This window comes from Terrapene carolina, unplaced genomic scaffold (assembly GCF_002925995.2).
Source record: "Terrapene carolina triunguis isolate 2854851 unplaced genomic scaffold, T_m_triunguis-2.0 Scaffold33392, whole genome shotgun sequence".
NCBI lineage: Eukaryota > Metazoa > Chordata > Testudines > Emydidae > Terrapene > Terrapene triunguis.
In genome coordinates, this window is record NW_020697743.1 from 1,854,501 (window position 1) to 1,877,088 (window position 22,588).

Consider the following 22,588-nt stretch of genomic DNA (forward strand, 5'->3'; position numbering starts at 1 on the left):
ATGTAATAAGCAAGTACACTGAGCAGATTCTGATATCCTTACTCACGCTGAGTAGCACCTACTCCACAAGTGGTCCCACTGATTTCAGGTAAGGTGCTATTCAATGTAAGCATATCAGAATCTGTCCCATTTGTTTTCTCAAATATAAAGAAATGTCGATTTCATCAAAACACAGCAACCTCAACATGGCCCCATGGATTGCTGTGGTTTTTAAGTATTATTTTTGTTATCTTAATTGCAATATCTACATACATTTGGAGGAATTTACTCCATTAATTTTATCAGGACTTCAGTAGTCTCCATTCAAAATGTGAGTTTTGCCTTTCACAAACAGATATGGTTATGAGGAGTACTTGTGGCACCTTAGAGACTAACAAATTTATTTGGGCATATTTACAATTTGCTATTGCGAATACCTAGGGATTTTTTTGAAAATACGAAGGCAATTTTATTTAGGAAACTCACAGTTTTTTAAGAGTGACCATTGTAATAAAATCAGACTGTAAACGGAAGACACAAACAATAAGAAGGAAAATCAGGCAATGTTCTAAGGGGAAACTGTGAAAGAGTTGCACGTGCACGTCAGTGGTTGTGGTTTCCAGAAGGCACACTTATTTCACGTGACCTCTGTAACTCCTGATATTACTAAATTCTTTTAGCTGACTAGTCAGCTTCTGAATCTCGCATCTGAAGCTGAAACCTAGCAGTGTGGAGCTAATAAAATCTACTTGTATTTGGAGAAAGTTATTTTTTTGCACGGAGTTATACTATTGCATTAATAACTCCAGATTGCAACGGCTTTATCAAAAAGCTAAGTATTATTTATTTAGAACAAAAGCATTTCAGAGAAAACAGAGATGAAAACAATAAACAGACCACATGCTTGCTTGTCTTTCTCTAAGGCTTAACCTGAGAGCATTCCCTCGGAACCAGGAAAGCCTCAATAGCTCTCAGCCATTCCCGCAGGACCCGTGTCTCTCTTCCTTCTCAGTCTTCTTAGATTATTACACAGCAAGTAAATAACATACGGAAAGGTGGAATTGTTTTGACAAAGAGGCCACAGGCCAAATTTGAGCTCTTATTGCAAACTTGGGAAAATTCCTTTTTAAATGACTTATGGGCATGACTTTCATTTAAAAGTTCAGACAAAGTTAATGTCTGAGTACTCCCCATTCAGAATCTCCACATTATACACTTCTGATTTGGATAAGAACTATGATTTTAAAGAAACGGTTACCTGTGGTGGAGAGTGTCCCAGCTCTGGCTCCAGTTTTATAAAGTGGTGATTGATACAAAGATGGATTTGGTTCATAATTTCGATGGGGCTCAAAATGCACCACTGGCAACATTGGATTCATTTGCCTAGGTAAGGCATCTTCTATAACCATCTCTTCATCATCCCAACGACTGGCATCCATGAACATACCATGTACCAATACACCATCTTCTGGAGAGGGTAACTGAAATAAACAGCCGGTGACAAGAAAGCAAAATCTCCCAAATTTATGAACAAACAAAAATTAACTGAATGATCAAAGTTGAATGACACGTTCACATCACCATAAGAAGTTCTAGCTTCCTGGGGGAAGAGGACAGGACATGTACTAGAAAACTCTACCACTACAGCTGCCTGAAAATTATCTAATTTTCAAATTTTGGATGAAATTTTTTTTACACAAATTTTCAACATTTTTCAACCCACTCTAAGGAAAACACAACATAAAGTTCTGACGTTCAAAGTTTTGTGTGTTATTGAACAGTAGTATTAATCTCAGTTTATGCAGAGTCAATGTCAATTTTTGCTCAAAAGAGAGGATATGAAGGATTTTTATTTTTACTTCAGTATTGATAATAAACTCCAAAATACCTGCATATCCATAGGTAATTCTTGTCCAAATTGGCACACTTTTAATGCTTCTGTAACTTGTGCTTGATCTCGATAAACAGGGATGACATTATAGCTGAAACTAAGCTCATCTATTGGTAAGTTATATTTCCGAGCATGATTTTGAAGAGTGCCTGGCAGATTGAAAAAAAGTATTTTTTAAATAAAATTGGCAGAGGGGTCATTTGGAGTGTGCAGTCAAGAAAGCTCAATTGACCAACTGTAAATGGGAACAAGACATTTCACCCATGCAACAGAGCTGCCTGCATGTTTATCACTGAGAATAAAAATGCTAAAAGCTACCATCTTGCTATCCATTAGAGACGGTTGGGAATTTTCCATCCAAATCACTATTTGGTGGAAAATGCAGTTTCTGCAAAACTGAAATTTTCTATAGGAATATTTTCATTTTGCTGAAACTTTTCAAATTTCCATTTGGAAAATCTAAACAAATGATGTCATTTTGGGTCAATTCAGCCTGAATCTAAATATTTTTGGTTTGTTGAATTGACCTGAAACATTTTGAGTCAGTTCAAGATTAAACTGTATTTCCCTATCATGCCACATCACCTCATGAGGTTGTAGCTTTGGGAGTACTGGAATGTTTTGCCATAGCTGCATAGAAATTTTTTGGAACATCTTGTTCTGTGACAATGATATTTTAACTTTTCATCCTGGTTTGTGATGAAAACAAATGTTGAAACATCTGAATTTCCCATGGGATGGAAATTCCAATTTTCACTCGGCCTTTCTCTGCACCCGAACTGGAAAACTGCAAGCTAACAGAACACTCCTTTAGCTATGACTAGTGCATGAAAAAATGTTGGAAACATACAAACTTGCGCACAGACACATGGAGCCCTATATCTTAGTGACAGACGAGTGGGAGTTTTATAATCTAAGTATTGCAATTATTAACTCTACTCTGCAATCAAGGAAGCAGAGCTCTCAGTAATAACTATTTATAGTGTGTAACAACGATCTGGATGCTTTCTTTGCCTACTTGAAAACAGTCTGTCTAAAACAAATCAAACTGTGTTCATTTACATGTACTTTCTTTCTTTACTTGTATTCCAGTGAAATACTATACTAGTCTTTCAGCTTTCTGGGATTCGGCTGCAGACAGGGCTATGAGACCTCTCTCTTTCAGGGGAGGAAAAGAATCAGGTTGAGTGATGCTGTCTCCAATCTTTGGTTTCTGCTTCAGTGAGGGGAGAATTAGCAAAGGCTTTCCTCCTATACGTACTGTTCTTGCAGGGCTAAGGCTTGGAAAGACCATCCCCCCCAGCTTCTCTGTCTAGGTGTAAAAGCGAAAGGACAGAGCCAGAAAGGGCTGCACACTCTTCTGCTTCTATTTCTCATACAAAGGCTCCACTTGCTTTTAGTGAGAGTTATTGGGCTGTAGGAAATTCTCTCTATTTCTCTTCTTCTTTGGTGGGGTGGGGCACAGGACACTCTGCATGTCTCACTAGGGAGGGTGTACCACAAGGACTGGCAATCCTGATTAGAGCTCAGCAGATGGCAGCCCAAAAGAGCTATTGTTTGCTCAAAACCCACGCCATTTTCAGCTATGTGCAAAGAAGAAAGCCCCGAAAGTCCTGGAAAACATATGCAGGGCTTCGGAGCACCCCGGACTTGGCAACTTTGTGTCCTGGCACATTTTGTTTTGTAGAGCAGGCAACAGGAAAGACAAGCTTTTACGCATGTACATTACTTTTATTGACTTTTTTTTTACCTGTCAGGAATCCTTGTGGAAAAAAGAAACCAGAGATCCAGAACGACTTCGGTTGACCCCTTCTGAGCCAGGACTAAAACCAGAACATTTTAGTGGATGTTATTTATGAAGCTTCACATTTCCTATTTTACTGCACATTCTCATTACATTAAGGGCCAAATTCAACTTGCTGTAAGTTGGCACAACCTCATTGACTTCAACTGCACCCACATACAGCAGAGTTGAGTTTGGTCCCAAGATCAGAACCCCACTCCACAAGATTCAAACCATGTACGGTTAATTTTATAATTCATTATGGTACAGGAAAAAAGATCTTATGTAACAGACATGTCCATTTTACTTTACACTTATAAAGTATGCATGCTACAGCTGGCTCCTACAGTGGTTATCATTAAAATCTTGTCAAACTGCCTTAAGAAATAAATAATGTATCATAGTATTTGTACTGTTTCTTAGATATTCCCTGTGGCAAACACAGAGAAATATAGGGAACACTGCAAACACTGAGTTAACCACATCTGCTTATCTAGGGTAAAATGGCAAGGTTTTAACAGTGACCAATGTATCTCCATAACAGGTTGCCCCAAGTCCCCTGATCCTAACACCCCTTGACTTTGCAGTCGAATCAGAGATAAGCCTAAGCCACAAAATTTGGATCCAGATCTCAAAGCTCCCAAAGTGGTAATTACAGAATGCCAGGCTGCCATACAGAACACGGCCAATAGGCATGTTACATCCTACTTGGCATGGGCACTGTCATAACTATAAAGGGAAGGGTAACAGCTCTCTGTGTACAGAGACTCCAAATCCTTTTACCTGTAAAGGGTTAAGAGGCTCGGGTAACCTGGCTGACACCTGACCCGAAGGACCAATAAGGGGGCAAGATACTTTCAAATCTTGGGGGGGGAAAGGCTTTTGTGTGTGCTCTTTGTTTTAAGGGGTGGTTCGCTCTTGGGACTGAGAGGGACCAGACATCAATCCAGGTTCTCCCCATCTTTCTAAACAAGTCTCTCCTATTTCAAACTTGTAAGTAAAAAGACAGGCAAGGCGTCTTAGATTTACTTTGTTTTCTCAACTTGTAAATGTACCTTTTACCAGAGTGTTTATCTTTGTTTTGCTGTACTTTAAACCTAAGACAGAGGGGGGTCCTCTGAGCTCTTTAAGTTTGATTACCCTGTAAAGCTATTTTCCATACTGATTTTACAAAGATGATTTTTACCTTTTTCTTTAATTAAAAGCCTTCTTTTTTAAGAACCAGATTGATTTCTCCTTGTTTTAAGATCCAAGGGGGTTTGGATCTGTATTCACCAGGAGTTGGTGAAAGGAGGGTGGGAGGAAGGAGGGGGGATGGTTAATTTCTCCTTGTTTTAAGATCCAAGGGGGTTTGGATCTGTGTTCACCAGGAAATTGGTGAAAGGTTTCTCAAGGCTTCCCAGGGAGGGAATTCTTGTAATGGTGGCAGCGGACCAAAGCTAAGCTGGTAGATAAGCTTAGAAGTTTTCATGCAGGCCCCTACATTTGTACCCTAAGGTTCAAAGTGCGGATACAGCCTTGACATGGTGGCACAGCGGTGGAGATCGTTTTAACCCAAAAGCCAGTAAGAGATTTTTTTTTCCTTCTAGCTGCTTGGAAAGCAGAGCTGAAGGCAGATGCATATCTTATCTCTCCTTGCCTGAAGGCAGAGGTGTTAAGTTTTTTTAATAAGGGGCTTTGTTAAGAGAAGGGTTCAATCAGTGAGCAAACTTTGAACTGGTAAAGGTAATTTACAGGCTGAATTGTTTTTTTTTTCTTTTTACATCCTCGGGAGTAGCTTGTTAGAAAGTCTCTGTTAACTCAGCAGCAGCCAGAGCTAAGTACATCCCAGTTTCAGTCAATTGCAGAGGGTGTGACCCAGCACAAGAAAACAGGAAAATGACTACCAAAGAAGTAGCTAACAAAATAGAACTGGCCAGACTAGAAGCAGAAGAAAATGAAAGAAAACATCAAAGACTGCTTGAAATTAAAAAACTCGAGAAAGAAGCTGAAGAGGAGGCCCATAAAAGAGAAGAAAAAGCCAAACAGGAGGCCCATGAAAGAGAAGAAAAAGCCAAACAGGAGGCCCATAAAAGAGAGATGGAGCTGAAAGAAAAAGAGATGGAACTGGAAGCAGCAAGGACTAGGCAGGGTGCATCAGACCATCCTAACAACTCCTCTCCAGGTACCACTTCCCATCCCAGGAAATTCCCTACCTACAAGGCAGGCGATGATACTGAGGCCTTCTTAGAAAATTTTGAAAGGGCCTGCCTTGGATACAGCATCCCTCCACCCCAGTACATGGTAGAGCTGAGACCGCAGCTCAGTGGACCCTTAGCAGAGGTGGCGGCTGAAATGCCTAAGGAACACATGAACAGTTATGAACTTTTTAAAAACAAGGCCAGACTCAGAATGGGGCTAACACCCGAGCATGCCCGTCGGCGGTTCAGAGCCCTAAGGTGGAAACCAGATGTGTCATTTACCCGGCATGCCTACCACATTGACAAAAATTGTGATGCCTGGGTATCAGGAGCAAATGTTAAATCTCTGGAAGATCTGCTTTCCCTAGTAAAAATGGAGCAGTTTTTAGAGGGTGTTCCTGAGGAAATAGAAAGGTACATCCTAGATAGGAAGCCCAAAACTGTAACCGAGGCGGGGAAGATTGGAGCCAAATGGGTGGAGGTAACAGAAAAGAAAAAAGCTAGTAGCAGTTGGAGCGAATATCAGAAGGGACAAGCCGAAACAAAACCTTATCACCGGGGACAACCCAAGGCCCCACCCACCTCCCAAGGGAAACCCCAGACGCCTTCTCACCCCACCCCACCAGTCTCCACCAACCAACATCGCCCCGGTGATACCTTAGCAGGGCGATGTTTTAAATGTAATGAACTGGGGCATATAAAGGCTCACTGCCCCAAGAACCCCAACCGATTACAGTTCATTACACCCCAGTCACACCAAAGATCCCCAGACCCAGATGCCTCTCTCATACCCTCGGAGCGAAGGGAAACCTTGAGAGTGGGCGGAAAGAAGGTTATCGCTTGGAGGGACACTGGGGCACAAGTGTCAACTATCCACCAATCCCTAGTGGACCCCAAACTCATCAACCCGGAGGCTACAGTGACAATTCAACCCTTCGTGTCACAGTCTGTAACCTTGCCTACAGCCCAGTTACATGTCCAGTACAAGGGCTGGTCAGGAAAGTGGACTTTTGCAGTCTATGACAATTATCCCATCCCCATGCTGCTGGGGGAAGACTTGGCCAACCATGTGAAGCTAGCCAAGAGGGTGGGAATAGTCACCCGCAGCCAGGCTAAGCAAGCTTTCACCCCCATCCCTGTTCCTGAGCCGTCCACCAGAGCCCCGTCGTGTTACCGGAGACCCAAACACAGGTGGTGGAACCGGATCCCCTGCCAACGACTGCAACAGCCGTAGTGGATCCAATCCCAGAGACCCAGTCAAAGCCAGTCCCAGAACCGGAACTGGCAACGCAACCAGCACCAGAACCATTGCCAGCACTGAGTCCAGCGCTTGCAAACCCGTCTACAACTCCAATGCCAGAGGGCACCAGCGAGCCTGAACTGGCGGAAGCAGCAGATAACCCTACCCAAGAGGCTCAGCCAGAGCCTGAAATACCACCTAGTGCACCAGCGGACAGCGGTTCACAGTCAATGGAAACAGCCCCAGCACCTGCATCGCTTCCAGAGGGACCAAGCCCCAGTCCACAGTCCAAGGAGGAACTGATGTCTCCAGCATCAAGGGAACAGTTCCAGGCCGAGCAGGAAGCAGATGACAGCCTTCAGAAAGCTTGGGCGGCGGCGCGGAGCCCCCCACCGCCTCTCAGCTCTTCTAACCGATCCCGGTTTGTTGTAGAAAAAGGACTTTTATACAAGGAGACTCTTTCTGGTGGGCATCAGGAAGACTGGCATCCTCAAAGACAGTTGGTAGTTCCCACTAAGTATCGGGTAAAGCTCTTGAGCTTAGCCCATGATCATCCCAGTGGCCATTCTGGGGTGAACAGAACCAAAGATCGGTTGGGGAAGTCCTTCCACTGGGAGGGAATGGGCAAGGACGTTGCTAATTATGTCCGGTCTTGTGAGGTGTGCCAACGAGTGGGAAAGCCCCAAGACCAGGTTAAAGCCCCTCTCCAGCCACTACCCATAATTGAGGTCCCATTTCAGCGAGTAGCTGTGGATATTCTGGGTCCTTTCCCAAAGAAGACACCCAGAGGAAAGCAGTACGTACTGACTTTCATGGATTTTGCTACCCGATGGCCGGAAGCTGTACCCTTAAGCAACACCAAGGCTAAAAGTGTGTGCCAGGCATTAGCAGACATTTTTGCCAGGGTAGGTTGGCCCTCCGACATCCTTACAGATTCGGGAACTAATTTCCTGGCAGGGAACATGAAAAACCTGTGGGAAGCTCATGGGGTGAATCACTTGGTTGCCACCCCTCATCACCATCAAACCAATGGTCTGGTGGAGAGGTTTAATGGAACTTTGGGGGCCATGATACGTAAATTCGTAAATGAACACTCCAATGATTGGGACCTAGTGTTGCAGCAGTTGCTTTTTGCCTACAGGGCTGTACCACATCCCAGTTTAGGGTTTTCACCATTTGAACTTGTGTATGGCCGCGAGGTTAAGGGGCCATTACAGTTGGTGAAGCAGCAATGGGAGGGGTTTACGCCTTCTCCAGGAACTAACATTCTAGACTTTGTAAGCAACCTACAAAACACCCTCCGACACTCTTTAGCCCTTGCTAAAGAAAACCTAAAGGATGCTCAGGAAGAGCAAAAGGCCTGGTATGATAAACATTCCAGAGAACGGTCCTTCAAAGTAGGAGACCAAGTCATGGTCTTAAAGGCGCTCCAGGCCCATAAAATGAAAGCGTCGTGGGAAGGACCATTCACGGTCCAGAAGCGCCTAGGAGCTGTTAACTATCTCATAGCCTCCCCCACCTCCAACATAAAGCTAAGGTATACCATGTTAATTCTCTTAAGCCCTTTTATTCCAGAGAATTAAACATTTGCCAGTTTACAGCCCAGGAAACAGATGACGCGGAGTGGCCTGCAGGTGTCTACTACGAAGGAAAAAGGAATGGTGGCGTGGAAGAGGTGAACCTCTCCACGACCCTGGGACGTCTGCAGCGACAGCAGATCAAGGAGCTGTGCACAAGCTTTGCACCGATTTTCTCAGCCACTCCAGGACGGACCGAACGGGCATACCACTCCATTGACACAGGTAATGCTCACCCAATTAGAACCCCACCCTACCGGGAGTCACCTCATGCCCAAACTGCTATACAAAGGGAGATCCAGGACATGCTACAGATGGGTATAATCCGCCCCTCTACCAGTGCATGGGCATCTCCAGTGGTTCTAGTTCCCAAACCAGATGGGGAAATCCGCTTTTGCGTGGACTACCGTAAGCTAAATGCTGTAACTCGTCCTGACAACTATCCAATGCCACGCACAGATGAGCTATTGGAGAAATTGGGACATGCCCAATTCATCTCTACTTTAGACTTAACCAAGGGGTACTGGCAAGTACCACTAGATGAACCCGCTAAGGAAAGGTCCGCCTTCGTCACCCAGGCAGGGGTGTATGAATTCAATGTACTCCCTTTCGGGTTGCGAAATGCACCCGCCACCTTCCAAAGACTTGTAGATGGTCTCTTAGCGGGATTGGGAGAATCTGCAGTTGCCTACCTCGATGATGTGGCCATTTTTTCTGATTCATGGACAGAACACCTGGAGCACCTGGGAAAAGTCTTCGAGCGCATCCGACAGGCAGGACTAACTGTTAAGGCTAAAAAGTGTCAAATAGGCCAAAACAGAGTGACGTACCTGGGGCACCAGGTGGGTCAAGGAACTATAAATCCCCTACAGGCCAAAGTGGATGCTATCCAAAAGTGGCCGGTTCCAAAGTCAAAGAAACAGGTCCAATCCTTCTTAGGCTTGGCCGGATATTATAGGCGATTTGTACCACACTACAGCCAAATCGCCGCCCCGCTAACAGACCTAACCAGAAAGAAACAGCCAAATGCAGTTCAGTGGACTGATAAGTGTCAAAAGGCCTTTAACCAGCTTAAGGCAACACTCATGTCTGACCCTGTGCTAAGGGCCCCAGACTTTAACAAACCGTTCCTAGTAACCACAGATGCGTCCGAGCGAGGCGTGGGAGCAGTTTTAATGCAGGAAGGACCGGATCAAGAATTCCATCCTGTCGTGTTTCTCAGCAAAAAACTGTCTGAGAGGAAAAGCCACTGGTCAATCAGCAAAAAGGAATGCTACGCCATTGTGTACGCGCTGGAAAAGCTACGCCCATATGTTTGGGGACGGCGTTTCCAACTACAAACAGACCATGCTGCGCTACAGTGGCTTCATACCGCCAAGGAAAATAACAAAAAACTTCTTCGGTGGAGTTTAGCTCTCCAAGATTTTGATTTTAAAATACAACACATTTCGGGAGCTTCTAACAAAGTGGCTGATGCACTCTCCCGGAAAAGTTTCCCAAAGTTAACTGGTTAACAATTGTTCTTGGAATAAAACATATTGTTAGTTTTTATATAATCAGTAGTATGTCTAAAAATACATGTGTCTTATTAACTCTGTTTTCTCCTAGAACTCCAGGAAGAAATCACAGCCAGTGTGGAACCGAACGTCCAACACTATCTGTGATTTGGGGGGCGTGTCATAACTATAAAGGGAAGGGTGACAGCTCTCTGTGTACAGAGACTCCAAATCCTTTTACCTGTAAAGGGTTAAGAGGCTCGGGTAACCTGGCTGACACCTGACCCGAAGGACCAATAAGGGGGCAAGATACTTTCAAATCTTGGGGGGGGAAAGGCTTTTGTGTGTGCTCTTTGTTTTAAGGGGTGGTTTGCTCTTGGGACTGAGAGGGACCAGACATCAATCCAGGTTCTCCCCATCTTTCTAAACAAGTCTCTCCTATTTCAAACTTGTAAGTAAAAAGACAGGCAAGGCGTCTTAGATTTACTTTGTTTTCTCAACTTGTAAATGTACCTTTTACCAGAGTGTTTATCTTTGTTTTGCTGTACTTTAAACCTAAGACAGAGGGGGGTCCTCTGAGCTCTTTAAGTTTGATTACCCTGTAAAGCTATTTTCCATACTGATTTTACAAAGATGATTTTTACCTTTTTCTTTAATTAAAAGCCTTCTTTTTTAAGAACCAGATTGATTTCTCCTTGTTTTAAGATCCAAGGGGGTTTGGATCTGTATTCACCAGGAGTTGGTGAAAGGAGGGTGGGAGGAAGGAGGGGGGATGGTTAATTTCTCCTTGTTTTAAGATCCAAGGGGGTTTGGATCTGTGTTCACCAGGAAATTGGTGAAAGGTTTCTCAAGGCTTCCCAGGGAGGGAATTCTTGTAATGGTGGCAGCGGACCAAAGCTAAGCTGGTAGATAAGCTTAGAAGTTTTCATGCAGGCCCCTACATTTGTACCCTAAGGTTCAAAGTGGGGATACAGCCTTGACAGGCACGCTACAAGGAGCATGGTGAAAACTGAAGTGGAAAAAGTGATATTTCTACATTAAGGGCAGGGAGGAGCACATCTCAAAAGGAAAAACTCCAGAGGTTAGGTCTGCGAAGCAACCACAATCTCAACCGCTTGTCCAATTCCTAGCCAAACCTTTTGAAGATCCATCATGTAATCCTCCCACGGCCCACTGCTCACCTCTGAAGAGACTTCGAAAATGGGACTTTGAAGGTGGAAGGAGTTGTGGGAAGGGAAAGCTAAGGGCTGTGAGGGAGCCTAAAGGCAATGACAGTGCCTGCAGTACCAGTGAGTCCATGCCGGTACTAGTAACAGCAACAAACTTATGGTGGAGATCGGGAAACGGTTAATAAATATCAGTACATGTCTTACTGAAGGGGAAGGAGAAAGGAAAACCTACCATGACTGGCATGGCTACCAGTCCCAGATGGGGCATGATCTCACCCACCCTGGCACACAGGAAAATGCTGAGATAGCTGAGTTGTGGGGAGTGCAAGTAGCTCCTTTTTAAGAGAGTAGCAAGAGCAGCTCCCCAGTGCGCCCCGCCCAGTGCCCTGATGGCATTATGCCTTTCCTATGAAGCACAATGGCATTTGTGACTGAAGGCAGATTGAAACCATGTCTCCAGAAATGGATAAGGCCACTATTTGGATCTGGGTTACCTCTTGCCCCTTTATCCAGGATTTCCGAGAGCGCTATATGTTGTACAGGTTTGATTTTAAAATTCTGGGGAGAGGATTAGGTGGGAAGTTTGGGTACGGTGGTTTTGGGCCAAGCTTCTCTTTCAAGCTTCTGGAATGACCAAATTCAGTCCTTGAGCAAGGACCTAGCACACCACCTCATCATAAGGCAATTTACTTACATCTACAAAGGTTGTCCTTAGTACAAGGTCTTTTACCCATCCTCCTAATGGCTTCAGAGAAGGGTATGCTGCATTGGCCCAGAGTGTGGGAACTTGGTTGTTAAGAAAACTGTTGTATACTTTCTCCATCTCTTCCGACATCACCACAAAACCAGCAATAGCTTTGTTGAGGGTTTCTAAAGAGCTCTGAAAAATAAAAATGTTATAATGTACCAAACCATAAATACCTTTACTGAGGCTGCATTTTTGCAATGGCTGTTATGGGAATTGTGGATCCCATGAACTTCATCTAAAATAACATTCATGGCTTTTAAATGCAGATGTGTGGACATGCTAATAAACATTTGAACCAATTTCACAGTACACTGAGAACTGCCAAGTTAAAATCTGGGAAGCTAAGTGCCTGATCATGACCACCTCCTGCAGAGCCGTGACCATTCTCACATCCCAGTCAGAGTTGGCCAATGAGAGAACAAGAAGTCTCCTCATTGGATATAGTGGCCTGCACAAGGCCCCTGTGGGTGGGTCTCAGATTCTGTGTTTTCTCTGGGATTAGGGAAAAAGTCACTGAGTTTACAGAACTGTCAGAGGCAGGAAAGCAGTGCAGAAGAAGATACAGTATCTCTCTCTACCCACCTTCCTGGACTCTGGCTCCCAAGGAATAGAAGCAACAGGCACTAGAGATGGTTATTTTAACTGGCTGGAATGTGTTTAAATAATTTTAGATAGGTTTTACTGCAAAAATAAAGGATATTTTGATCAAATTAATGTATACAGTGACTTTTGGCACTGTATGCCTCCCTCCCCACATAATCGGATTGTGGATTTTCATATGATTTACGGTCACAAACCACTAGCCTGAACCTTGTACTCTGGTCAAACGTTTTTCCACCCAACATTAGTACTGTTTAAAGAATACTCTCTTCTACAACGTTTTGACAGCAAGAGTAAGCATAATCCCTTGCACCCATAACAATCTGTGCGGCCCTTCTTAGGTAAGGAGTTTAAATAATTTCTCGAGATGTTAATGATGAAATCCACCTAGCAAAACTACCAAGTGGACACGTATGCAATGGTTGCAAACATTTAAACAGGTGATCCCACACCATAATGGAACCAGCTATTTAGGGCTAGATTATTTGTTATATACACCTTGGTCCCTCCTCTTTGCTGCTTGTGGCACATAACAGCCTAGTCTCCTGTGGGCTGACATACTTTGGTCTCATTTCAGTTGTTGATGGCCTGTGATATGCAGGAGGTCAGCCATGATGAGCTAGTGGTCACTTCTGGCCTTAAACACTATGACTCTATACACAGCCACGTCTAGTCACTTTCACTAGGGAGGACGGGAGTAATTTACTACTCCCCTTTAAGGGGTGTAGCATACTCGTCCCCTGGCAGCCAGCCAGCTCTGCCTGCTCCCTCACCTGCCGTGGGAGGAACATCTCAGTAAGGGCCCCTGCAGGAGTTGTGATTGTGGGTAACCGTTAAGATGCACTGCACCACAAAGGGGAGCCCTTACACCCCGACAGAGCACAGGGCAGGGGTACAATCTAGCTATAGTGCTTCCGGTAACACTGCCACCCAATGTAAAATGATTCAATTGAGTGTCATACTCTTAACAAGTCGAGCAGATTGTTGAACCGATCCACTTCTTGTCCAAGTACAGTAGTTAAAGAGTCCACACGTCCTTTGTCATCCTTGACAAAAAGGCTTTCTGAAGCAGTGTCTATATCCAGTTTTCCTGCAATAGAAGCCCTTGTTTATCACTCAGAAAGATCTGGTGTCTCTACTGCGAGGGAAGGAGGAGAGAAATAACGTTATCCCTCAATCGGAAAACTGCCAGTTTCCTTCCTGATGAGCTGTCTCCAAGCTCACCGCTGCTGGGAAGCTCCTCAGGGACTGGTGGGAAATAACCCCCCTGCTTGCTCCCATCCAAGTTTTTGGAGTAGCTTTGCTACAGCAGCCTCGGGTCTGGAGTCGCCTCCCCCATGCCCACCTTCCCTCACACAGGGAGAATGAGCGATGGATAAGGCTACGGTTATGGCACGGAGGTCGCGGAAGACACAGAATCTGTGACTTCAGCCCTGGTGGCTGGGAGCAGCAGGGTACCTCCGCTGCCAATGGCAGGGGGACCCCGGCAGCTCCCCGCCCACCGCCGCGGGGCAGGGGGACCCCGGCAGCTCCCTGCCACTGACGTGGAAGGGCAGGGGGAACCCCGCAGCTCCCCAGTCACCACTGTGGGAGAGGAGGACCCCCACTGTTCCCTGCCACCACAGAAGTGGGGAAGGAACCCTGACAGCTCCAGTGATAACAGTTTTCCTATATATGCAAAAGGTCCTTCATCAACAAACAAACAAACATATTTTCCCAAATACCATTATATATATATGCAGTAATATTGGCAAAACCCCATTAACAAAACTATCCTACCAGACAGTTTTGTCAAGATAGTGCTAGCAAGCTCTTGAACAATTTCATCATTGCTTTTTCCTGATCCTTGTGCAGTTGATCTTGGCTGAACCTCAAGTATTGTCGTGATTAAAGTGCTAGTCTCTTTACGCTGCAAAGAGAAAAACAGAAAAGCAGTGAACCTTTAAAAATTTGCCATCACAAGTTATTACTTAAATATTTTAATCTCTCTCTCTTTTTTTTAGGTGTTTATATTCAGAACCAATTTCTTCCAAGGAAAATTTTATAATTTGTTCACGATATTTTCATTCTTGAATTTACTTGAAAATGTAATTGAAATCTGTAAATAGGACTTTGCTCTGTTTTTAGGTGGCTTTTTTGACCAGCTATTGTTACCATAAGAAATAAGTCCCCATGATCACTATGTTATTTTGAGTCATATATATATATATATATATATATATATATATATATGAAAAAAAGCTGGAAAACATGGGAATAATTTTTTCTCAACCTCCATCTCTTATAAAATGCATCCATTCCACTGCACTGAATTCCAGACCTTTGATGCTGCTTGAATTCAGTATAAACATTTAAAATTAGATAAAAAAGATTTTTTATTTTCCCCATTGACCTATCTAAAAGTAACAATTTTTACTGCTTTCTACAGAAAGAAGTGTGAAATAGGCATTTTTTCTCAGTACGTTTCTAACTTAGTTCATTAAACTTACTGCAGTATATACTGAATGAGACTATAAAACTAAGGGCGTTGAGTTAAAATTTTAATGTTTTTAATTATCTTACTATTGGAAGTTATAAAATCCCTGCTTCAAACCCCTAGGACCAAAGTTTATTAAATAATGTGTAGTTTATCTTCTGTTTTTTTAGGTGGTATGACAGTCTTTTGCTTTTATAGTGCTATGCCGTAAGCTTATTGCGACATTAGTCTAGTTTTTAGAATTAATATTATACTACAAGCAAAAGTGGATGTTTTTCTAATTCAGTGCTTATGACAGACAAAAGATATTGCTTTTCAGTGGTGTATTGTGTGTGAAAGAGAGAGTGTGTAGTTGAGATTTTCAAAGCAGTCTAGGCCAGTGGTTCTCAAAGCTGGTCCGCCACTTGTTCAGGGAAAGCCCCTGGCAGGCCGGGCCCTTTTGTTTACCTGGCGCGTCAGCAGGTGCGGCCGATCGCGGCTCCCACTGGCTGCCGTTCGCCGTTCCAGGCCAATGGGGGCTGCGGGAAGCGGCGCGGGTTGAGGGACGTTCTGGCCACCCTTCCCGCAGCCCCCGTTGGCCTGGAGCGGCAAACCGTGGCCAGTGGGAGCCACCATCGGCCCAACCTGCGGACGTGGCAGATAAACAAACCGGCCCGGCCCACCAGGGTCTTTCCCTGAACAAGCGGCAGACTGGCTTTGAGAACTGCTGGTCTAGGGGACTTAGACACTTAACTTCCACTAAATTAATGAAAGATCATTATGTTATAGTAGCACCTTGGAGTTACCCATCAAGATCAAAGCCCTATTGTGCTAGGTGCTGTACATGCACATCACAAGAGACAGTCTCTCTCCTGGAGAGCTCTCAAATTAAATAGATAATTCTAAGGGTGGGAGAAAGGAAGTATCACTATCCCCATTTTACAGATAGGGAACAAAGACACACGGAGATTAACTGACTTGCCTAAGGCCACCAATTCTTTGGTGAAGCCAGAAACTGAACCCAGATCACTTGAGTCCCACCCAGCTCAGGGGAAGGATAGCTCAGTGGTTTGAGCATTGGCCTGCTAAACCCAGGGTTGTGAGTTCAATCCTTGAGGGGGCCATTTAAGGATCTGGGGCAAAAATCTGTTTGGGGATTGATCCTGCTTTGAGCAGGCGGTTGGACTAGATGATCTCCTGAGGTCCCTTCCAACCAAGGTATTCTATGATCTGTCTCTAAATCCCCTAGTCTGTTTTCAAAATCTCAACCACATTATCTAACTATTTTTAATGAGTGTTTGTATGTGTGTAATGCTGTTTTTCCTAGACTACTATGAGGGTGGATTTAAGGATTCTGGAAGATTGTTTGAGTCCCTCCAGGGAAAATGCATATGTTTTAATAAATATTAATGTATGTGTTCTGAACAGGTTGTCAGTATTCCTTCACATCTCTCATCAGTCTAATCCAGAATTATAAGAAGAGGCTGATTTGTGTAAATCTAAGGATAGAATCAATGTCAATAAACAACTGTCCAGCATAAATCATGGTGCACTTCATAAAAACGCAGCTTGACTGGAAACAGGTTAAAGAACATATTTGGGAGTTACATATGGGAAAAAATAAATCTAATGAGTAGAGGTGGATTCCCTAGCAATTCTTGCTTGTTATTTCTGCTTAACAAACTATAATTATTAGATCAAATTCTCCCTTTAAACTACAAAGTATAATTCGTTTAATATAATTAATTTAGAACATGTATTTAAGAAAAGCCTACAAACCTGGAAAGCCAAATTGGCGTTCTCATGCATTCCAAATATTTCTGGGTCGTCGATCAAAGGAAAATTTTCAATATAGTCTTTATAATCTTGCAAACTATCAGCCATAGGGGCAAAATATATACCTGTTACACAAATGCACATACAGACTCCATATTAAAATGTTTTATTGTGAAATAAATGAGCAAAAATGTATGGAAATGTCAAAATGTATATATTATTAGGGAAAAACTTAAATTATTGAAAGCACATCCAAAGAAGTAAAGGAATTCACCGCATAAACAACAAAACATCAATATGAATATGCTTTAAAATACATTTGGATGGTAACATTTTTCATGATGAGTGACAGGCATATACCAGATTCTGACACTCTAAAATTGTTAGAAGCAGAATTTTACAAAGGTAGGGCCAAAAATCTCACATTTTCATGTTTTGCATTAGCGTGTCTTAGCATTTCACAGGAACTAGAACTTTTGAAGCAAATGGGTTATATTCTGGAACAGAAAAACAACTGGATATTTGTTGCCTAAGGAAACAATGTAAAAACTTGAGCAGGATATGGGATATTGCTTGTTATATCGCATAGACAGAACAAACTTTATTTAAAATAAAAAGAATCAAATGGCTTTCACAGGCTTGACTGCTGAGCTAAAAACCTGACAAGTGGCAACTCACACAGGTATAGTGAGCCCCAGGTTAGTTCCTGACTGGCCTTCCAACTCTCTGGTGGGTCATTACAGTTCTTTTCCTCTTTGGAGGCTTCTAGCTACTCAGCAACTTACACAACTAGGGTTAACGACTCATAATTAATTGCCATCTGTTAACAGCATAACTACCAGGCCTGGAAGGAGGAAAGACTGGTGTGGCTGAGATGATAAGTGCTGGACTGAAGTAAGTGCAATCTGTCACTGGCCTGTGATGGATATTCAGCAAACTGAAATTAAATTCTCTCCTCCGCTCCCCCTGTTCTTCCAGGGAAATACATATAAAGGGACATGAATAAATGACATTAAAGGCATTGAAGTTGCGTATGTAGGATAGAGCAGAAGGAGGGTCCAGTGGTCAGGGCACTAGCCTTAGACTTTGGAGATTTGGGTCCAAGTCCTTGCTCCACCACAGAGTTGCTATGTGACCTTGGGCAAGTCACTTACCCTCTGGGTACCTCTGTTCCCTATCTGTACAATGGGAATCATAGCATTGCCCTACCTCCCAGGGATTCTGGGAAGATAGGTACATTAATGATTGCCAGGCACTCAGAGGCTACAATGATGGGTGACATACAAGTACCAAAAATAGATCGATTTGTAATGGGTGGCAGCACGTCTGAAAAACTGCTCCCAGTTGTTCCTGCAGAGAAATGGTGATGTGGGTTCTGGTGAGTCACTGAGACAGGTGGTTCACTGCCTCACACTGATAACAAGGGAGGTAGAAAAGCCTTTCTGGGGAGGGGGTGAGCGGAGCAGTCCTGAAAAAAGGAATCTTAGGAGTAGCCCAGCTCAAGAAGGAGAGATTCAAACTCCATGGGCTTGATGTTCCATTGCACTGGGCCTCGTGTAGTCATTTGCAACAGCGCAAAGGGGGTATAAAATGCTCCCAAATTAGTGAGAAATGTCCCTCTGGTCAACTCTTCGTTTGACGCTCTGGCCACATTTCAGGCCGAGAATGCTGACAATGTGCAGTGCTTGTAGCAGTGGGATCCACCTCAAACACCTGTTGAGCATGGTGCTACGCAGGTTTTCAATATTTAATGGGAAGCAAGAGAGCTTCCCTTCTCCCTGAAGATGGCCAGAGTAAAAAGATTTAGCACCCTCAGCGGGATACAAGGACTCATTGGGAGTTATAAACCCTGCAGCAATACTGGAATCTTCCTGGTTGTGCTAAACTTTTAGCCCTGGGCCAGTTTTGGTAAGGACTTTAAAGTACAGCTCTAATCAGAGAAGTGGCTCTGTAAAAATAACAGTGGGGTTCTAGGCTTGTCATCTCTCTGGCATTTCCAGATCAGATATGCTCAGTTCACAAGTAAAAAAATGTCTTTTTTCTAATCTGCCATTCCTGCCATTCACCCTGGAATATGCAAGTCAAGATAGATTCTCATGCACCATTACCTAGGATAAAGGTTCTGCAGGCCAAATTCTGCCCTCAATTACACACGCACGAACACTTTTTCTTTAGATTATGCCCTTGATGACACCTGGGAAACCCTATTGTCTTCAATGGGTTTGCTCAACTGTAATTTATTGGATTTTAGCAAACAAGTCTGTTGATGTGCAAGAAGGATTAGATACAATCCAGTTCTCTCTTTCTTACGGGAGGTAGCATCATCCACTAAATATGCACTAGACAGGAAAGTCAGTAGACTTGGGTACTATTTCCAATGCTGCCATTGGCTCACTATGTGACCATGAGCCACTTATGAGTTCCTATTTGGGGTGCCAGATTAGTTTTAGATTAAGTGTTTAGATTAAGATGAGCCCTTTTGAAAACCATGGGAACTGAGTGGACTGAGCACTTTTGAAAATCTCACCCTTGACCTCTCTGTGCTTTGGTTTCCCCATCTGTAAAATGGAGATAATGTTTATTCATCTTTGCAATGTGTTCTAAGATCTAGAAGTTAGAAGCACGGACAATTATTACCATTAATTGTGTTGGCTCAGCAGTGCTAACGGAAGTATAAAACACAAGCAAAAATAGTTTTGTCACTAAATTCGGCAGATATAACTCTTTATACATATTGTGGGACTAATTTTCCTTTCACTTATGCTGGAGTAAATCATGAGTAACTCCATGGAAGTCAGGGACTACTCTAGTGTAAAAATAGTATGAGAAGAGAATCAGGTGCAAGGCTCAGAGTAAGAAGGTAATATTTTACATAGTGACTTTTCAGAGAAGAACCACATTCTACGGAGTCCCTGAAAATCTTAGAAAGTCCACAACAGAGCTCAAGGTTCTTCTCAAATACTGCAAAATTTGGGCCAAAAGCTTCTTTTTGGAAACTGCACTTCTGAGTCAGAGACTTCTGTCTGTGGGAATGGAAGGAGATACACTACCAATAATGTCCTCTGTGGGGCAAGAGACATTTTTCTCAATAAAAAACTAGGAAGACATTAACTAAGCTTGTTATCCAGTTCTTAGACACACAGAGTGAACCAGACCCCATTGACTGATGCAAGATTCATCACAGAAAGACCAGAATTTTTCTAAAACACAAATACAGAATTAAACACACAAAATCATAAAAAAAATGGGACAAACATAGTTTGCATTAACCTAAATGGAAATCCTCTATAATTCTAATTGTATTTACCTGACTCGGAATATTTGTAATCATATTCTAATGTTTCAGGAGCAAAAAACCTCTTTAAGACTGTACGCAGGCATCTCTGATCCCAGGTGTCTGTAACTCGCCCTCCGTAAGTAATTTCACCTGCAACAGTGTTTGAGTTTTACAGATTACAATTTCATATATCAATTCACATATAAAAAAGCTTTTACTTTTTAAAATTTTAACTTTCATCTTCTCTAGAATCCAGGACAGCATGATTTTTGTGCGTCACTTTCATGGAAATAAGAGTGTTTAACTGTCAGAAAGATTTTTTAAAAATCATTAAAGTGATAACTAATAAAATCTGACACTGCAATACATCTAAGTCAACTAATAAAAAAATATCAGATTTTCAAACAAGTTGCGCACACAATTATGTGCCTAATTTGAGCATGTAATTACTGCAGCTGTATATGTAAACTGGCTAGAGATATAAAGGGTAACAAGAAAAGATTCTACAAATACATTAGAAGCAAGAGGAACACCAAGGACAGGGTAGGCCCGTTACTCAACGGAGGGGAGAGAAATAATAACAGAAAATGTGGAAATCAAAGAGGTGCTTAATGACTTCTTTGTTTTGGTTTTCACCAAGAAGGTTGGTGGTGATTGGATGTCTAACATAGTGAATGCCAGTGAAAATGAGGTAGGATCAGAAGAGGCTAAAACAGGGAAAGAACAAGTTAAAAATTACTTGGACAAATTAGATATCTTCAAGTCACCAGGGCCTGATAAAATGCATCCTAGAATACTCAAGGAGCTGACTGAGGAGATATCTGAGCCATTAGCGATTATCTTTGAAAAGTCATAGAAGACAAGAGAGATTCCAGAAGACTGGAAAAGGGCAAATATAGTGCCCATCTATAAAAAGGGAAATAAGGACACCCCAAGGAATTAAAAACCAGTCAGTTTAACTTCTGTACCTGGAAAGATAATGGAGCAAATAATTAAGCAATCAATTTGCATACATCTAGAAGATAATAAGGTGATAAGTAACAGTCAGCATGGATTTGTCAAAAACAAATTGTGTCAAACCAACCTGATAGCTTTCTTTGATAGGGTAACAAGCCTTGTGGATAGGCGGGAAGCAGTAGACGTGGTATATTTTGACTTTAGTAAAGCTTTTAATACTGTCTCGCGTGACCTTCTCATAAACAACTAGGAAAATTCAACCTAGATGGAGCTACTATAAGGTGGGTACAAAACTGGTTGGAAAACCATTCCCAGAGAGTAGTTATCAGTGGTTCACAGTCATGCTGGAAGGACATAACGAGTGGGGTCCCGCAGGGATCGGTTCTGGGTCCATTTCTGTTCAATATCTTCATCAGTGATTTAGATAATGGCATACAGAGTACACTTACAAAGTTTGTGGATGATACCAACCTGGGAGGGGTTGCAAGTGCTTTGGAGGACAGGATTAAAATTCAAAATGACCTGGACAAACTGGAGAAATGGTCTGAAGTAAATAGGATGAAATTCAATAAGGACAAATGCAAACTACTCCACTTAGGAAGGAACAATCAGTTGCGCACATACAAAACGGGAAATGACTGCCTAGGAAGGAGTACTGCGGAAAAGGATCTGGGGGTCATAGTGGATCACAAGCTAAATAATAGTCAACAGTGTAACGCTGTTGCAAAAAAAGCAAATCCCCTTCTGGGATGTATTAGCGGAGTGTTGTAAGCAAGACGCGGGAAGTAATTCTTCCACTCTACTCCATGCTGATTAGGCCTCAACTGAAGTATTGTGACCAGTTCTGGGCACCACATTTCAGGAAGGATATGGACAAATTGGAGAGAGTCCCGAGAAGAGCAACAAAAATGATTAAAGGTCTGGAAAACATGACCTATGGAGGGAAGATTGAAAAAATTGGGTTTGTTTAGTCTGGAAAAGAGAAGACTGAGAGGGAACATGATAACAGTTTTCAAGTATGTAAAAGTTTGTTACAAGGAGGAGGAAGAAAAATTGCTTCTTGTCCTATCCTCAGAGGTTAAGAAAAACAATGGGCTTAAGTTGCAGTAAGGGAGGTTTAGGTTGGACATTAGGAAAAACTTCCTGTCAGGGTGGTTGAGCACTGGAATAAATTGCCAAAGGAGGCTGTGGAATCTCCATCATTGGAGATTTTTAAGAGCAGGTTGGACAAACAGCTCTCAGGGATGGCCTAGATAATACTTAGTCCTGCCATGAGGCAGGGGACTGGATCAGATGACCTCTCGAGGTCCCTTCTAGTTCTATGAGTCTATGTAAACTGGGTAGCTGCATATCATGTGCCTAATTAACCTATCAGAGGGGTAGCCGTGTTAGTCTGAATCTGTAAAAAGCAACAGAGGGTCCTGTGGCACCTTTAAGACTAACAGAAGTATTGGAGCATA

At 42.9% G+C, this 22,588-nt stretch overlaps 1 protein-coding gene across 1 annotated transcript in view; it reads right to left on the reverse strand.

The window, feature by feature from the left end:
• The window catches only part of LOC113409451 (dynein heavy chain 6, axonemal-like), a 184,948-nt gene that overhangs the window by 453 nt on the left and 161,907 nt on the right, over positions 1-22,588 (reverse strand). The window contains exons 66-73 of the mRNA XM_026663373.1: positions 20,202-20,322; positions 16,898-17,019; positions 14,443-14,572; positions 13,626-13,753; positions 12,010-12,195; positions 3,621-3,693; positions 1,868-2,019; positions 1,238-1,460 (exon numbers count right to left, since the gene is read on the reverse strand). Coding sequence (XP_026519158.1) covers positions 1,238-1,460; positions 1,868-2,019; positions 3,621-3,693; positions 12,010-12,195; positions 13,626-13,753; positions 14,443-14,572; positions 16,898-17,019; positions 20,202-20,322 — 1,135 coding nt within the window. The remainder of the gene's footprint in view (positions 1-1,237; positions 1,461-1,867; positions 2,020-3,620; positions 3,694-12,009; positions 12,196-13,625; positions 13,754-14,442; positions 14,573-16,897; positions 17,020-20,201; positions 20,323-22,588) is intronic.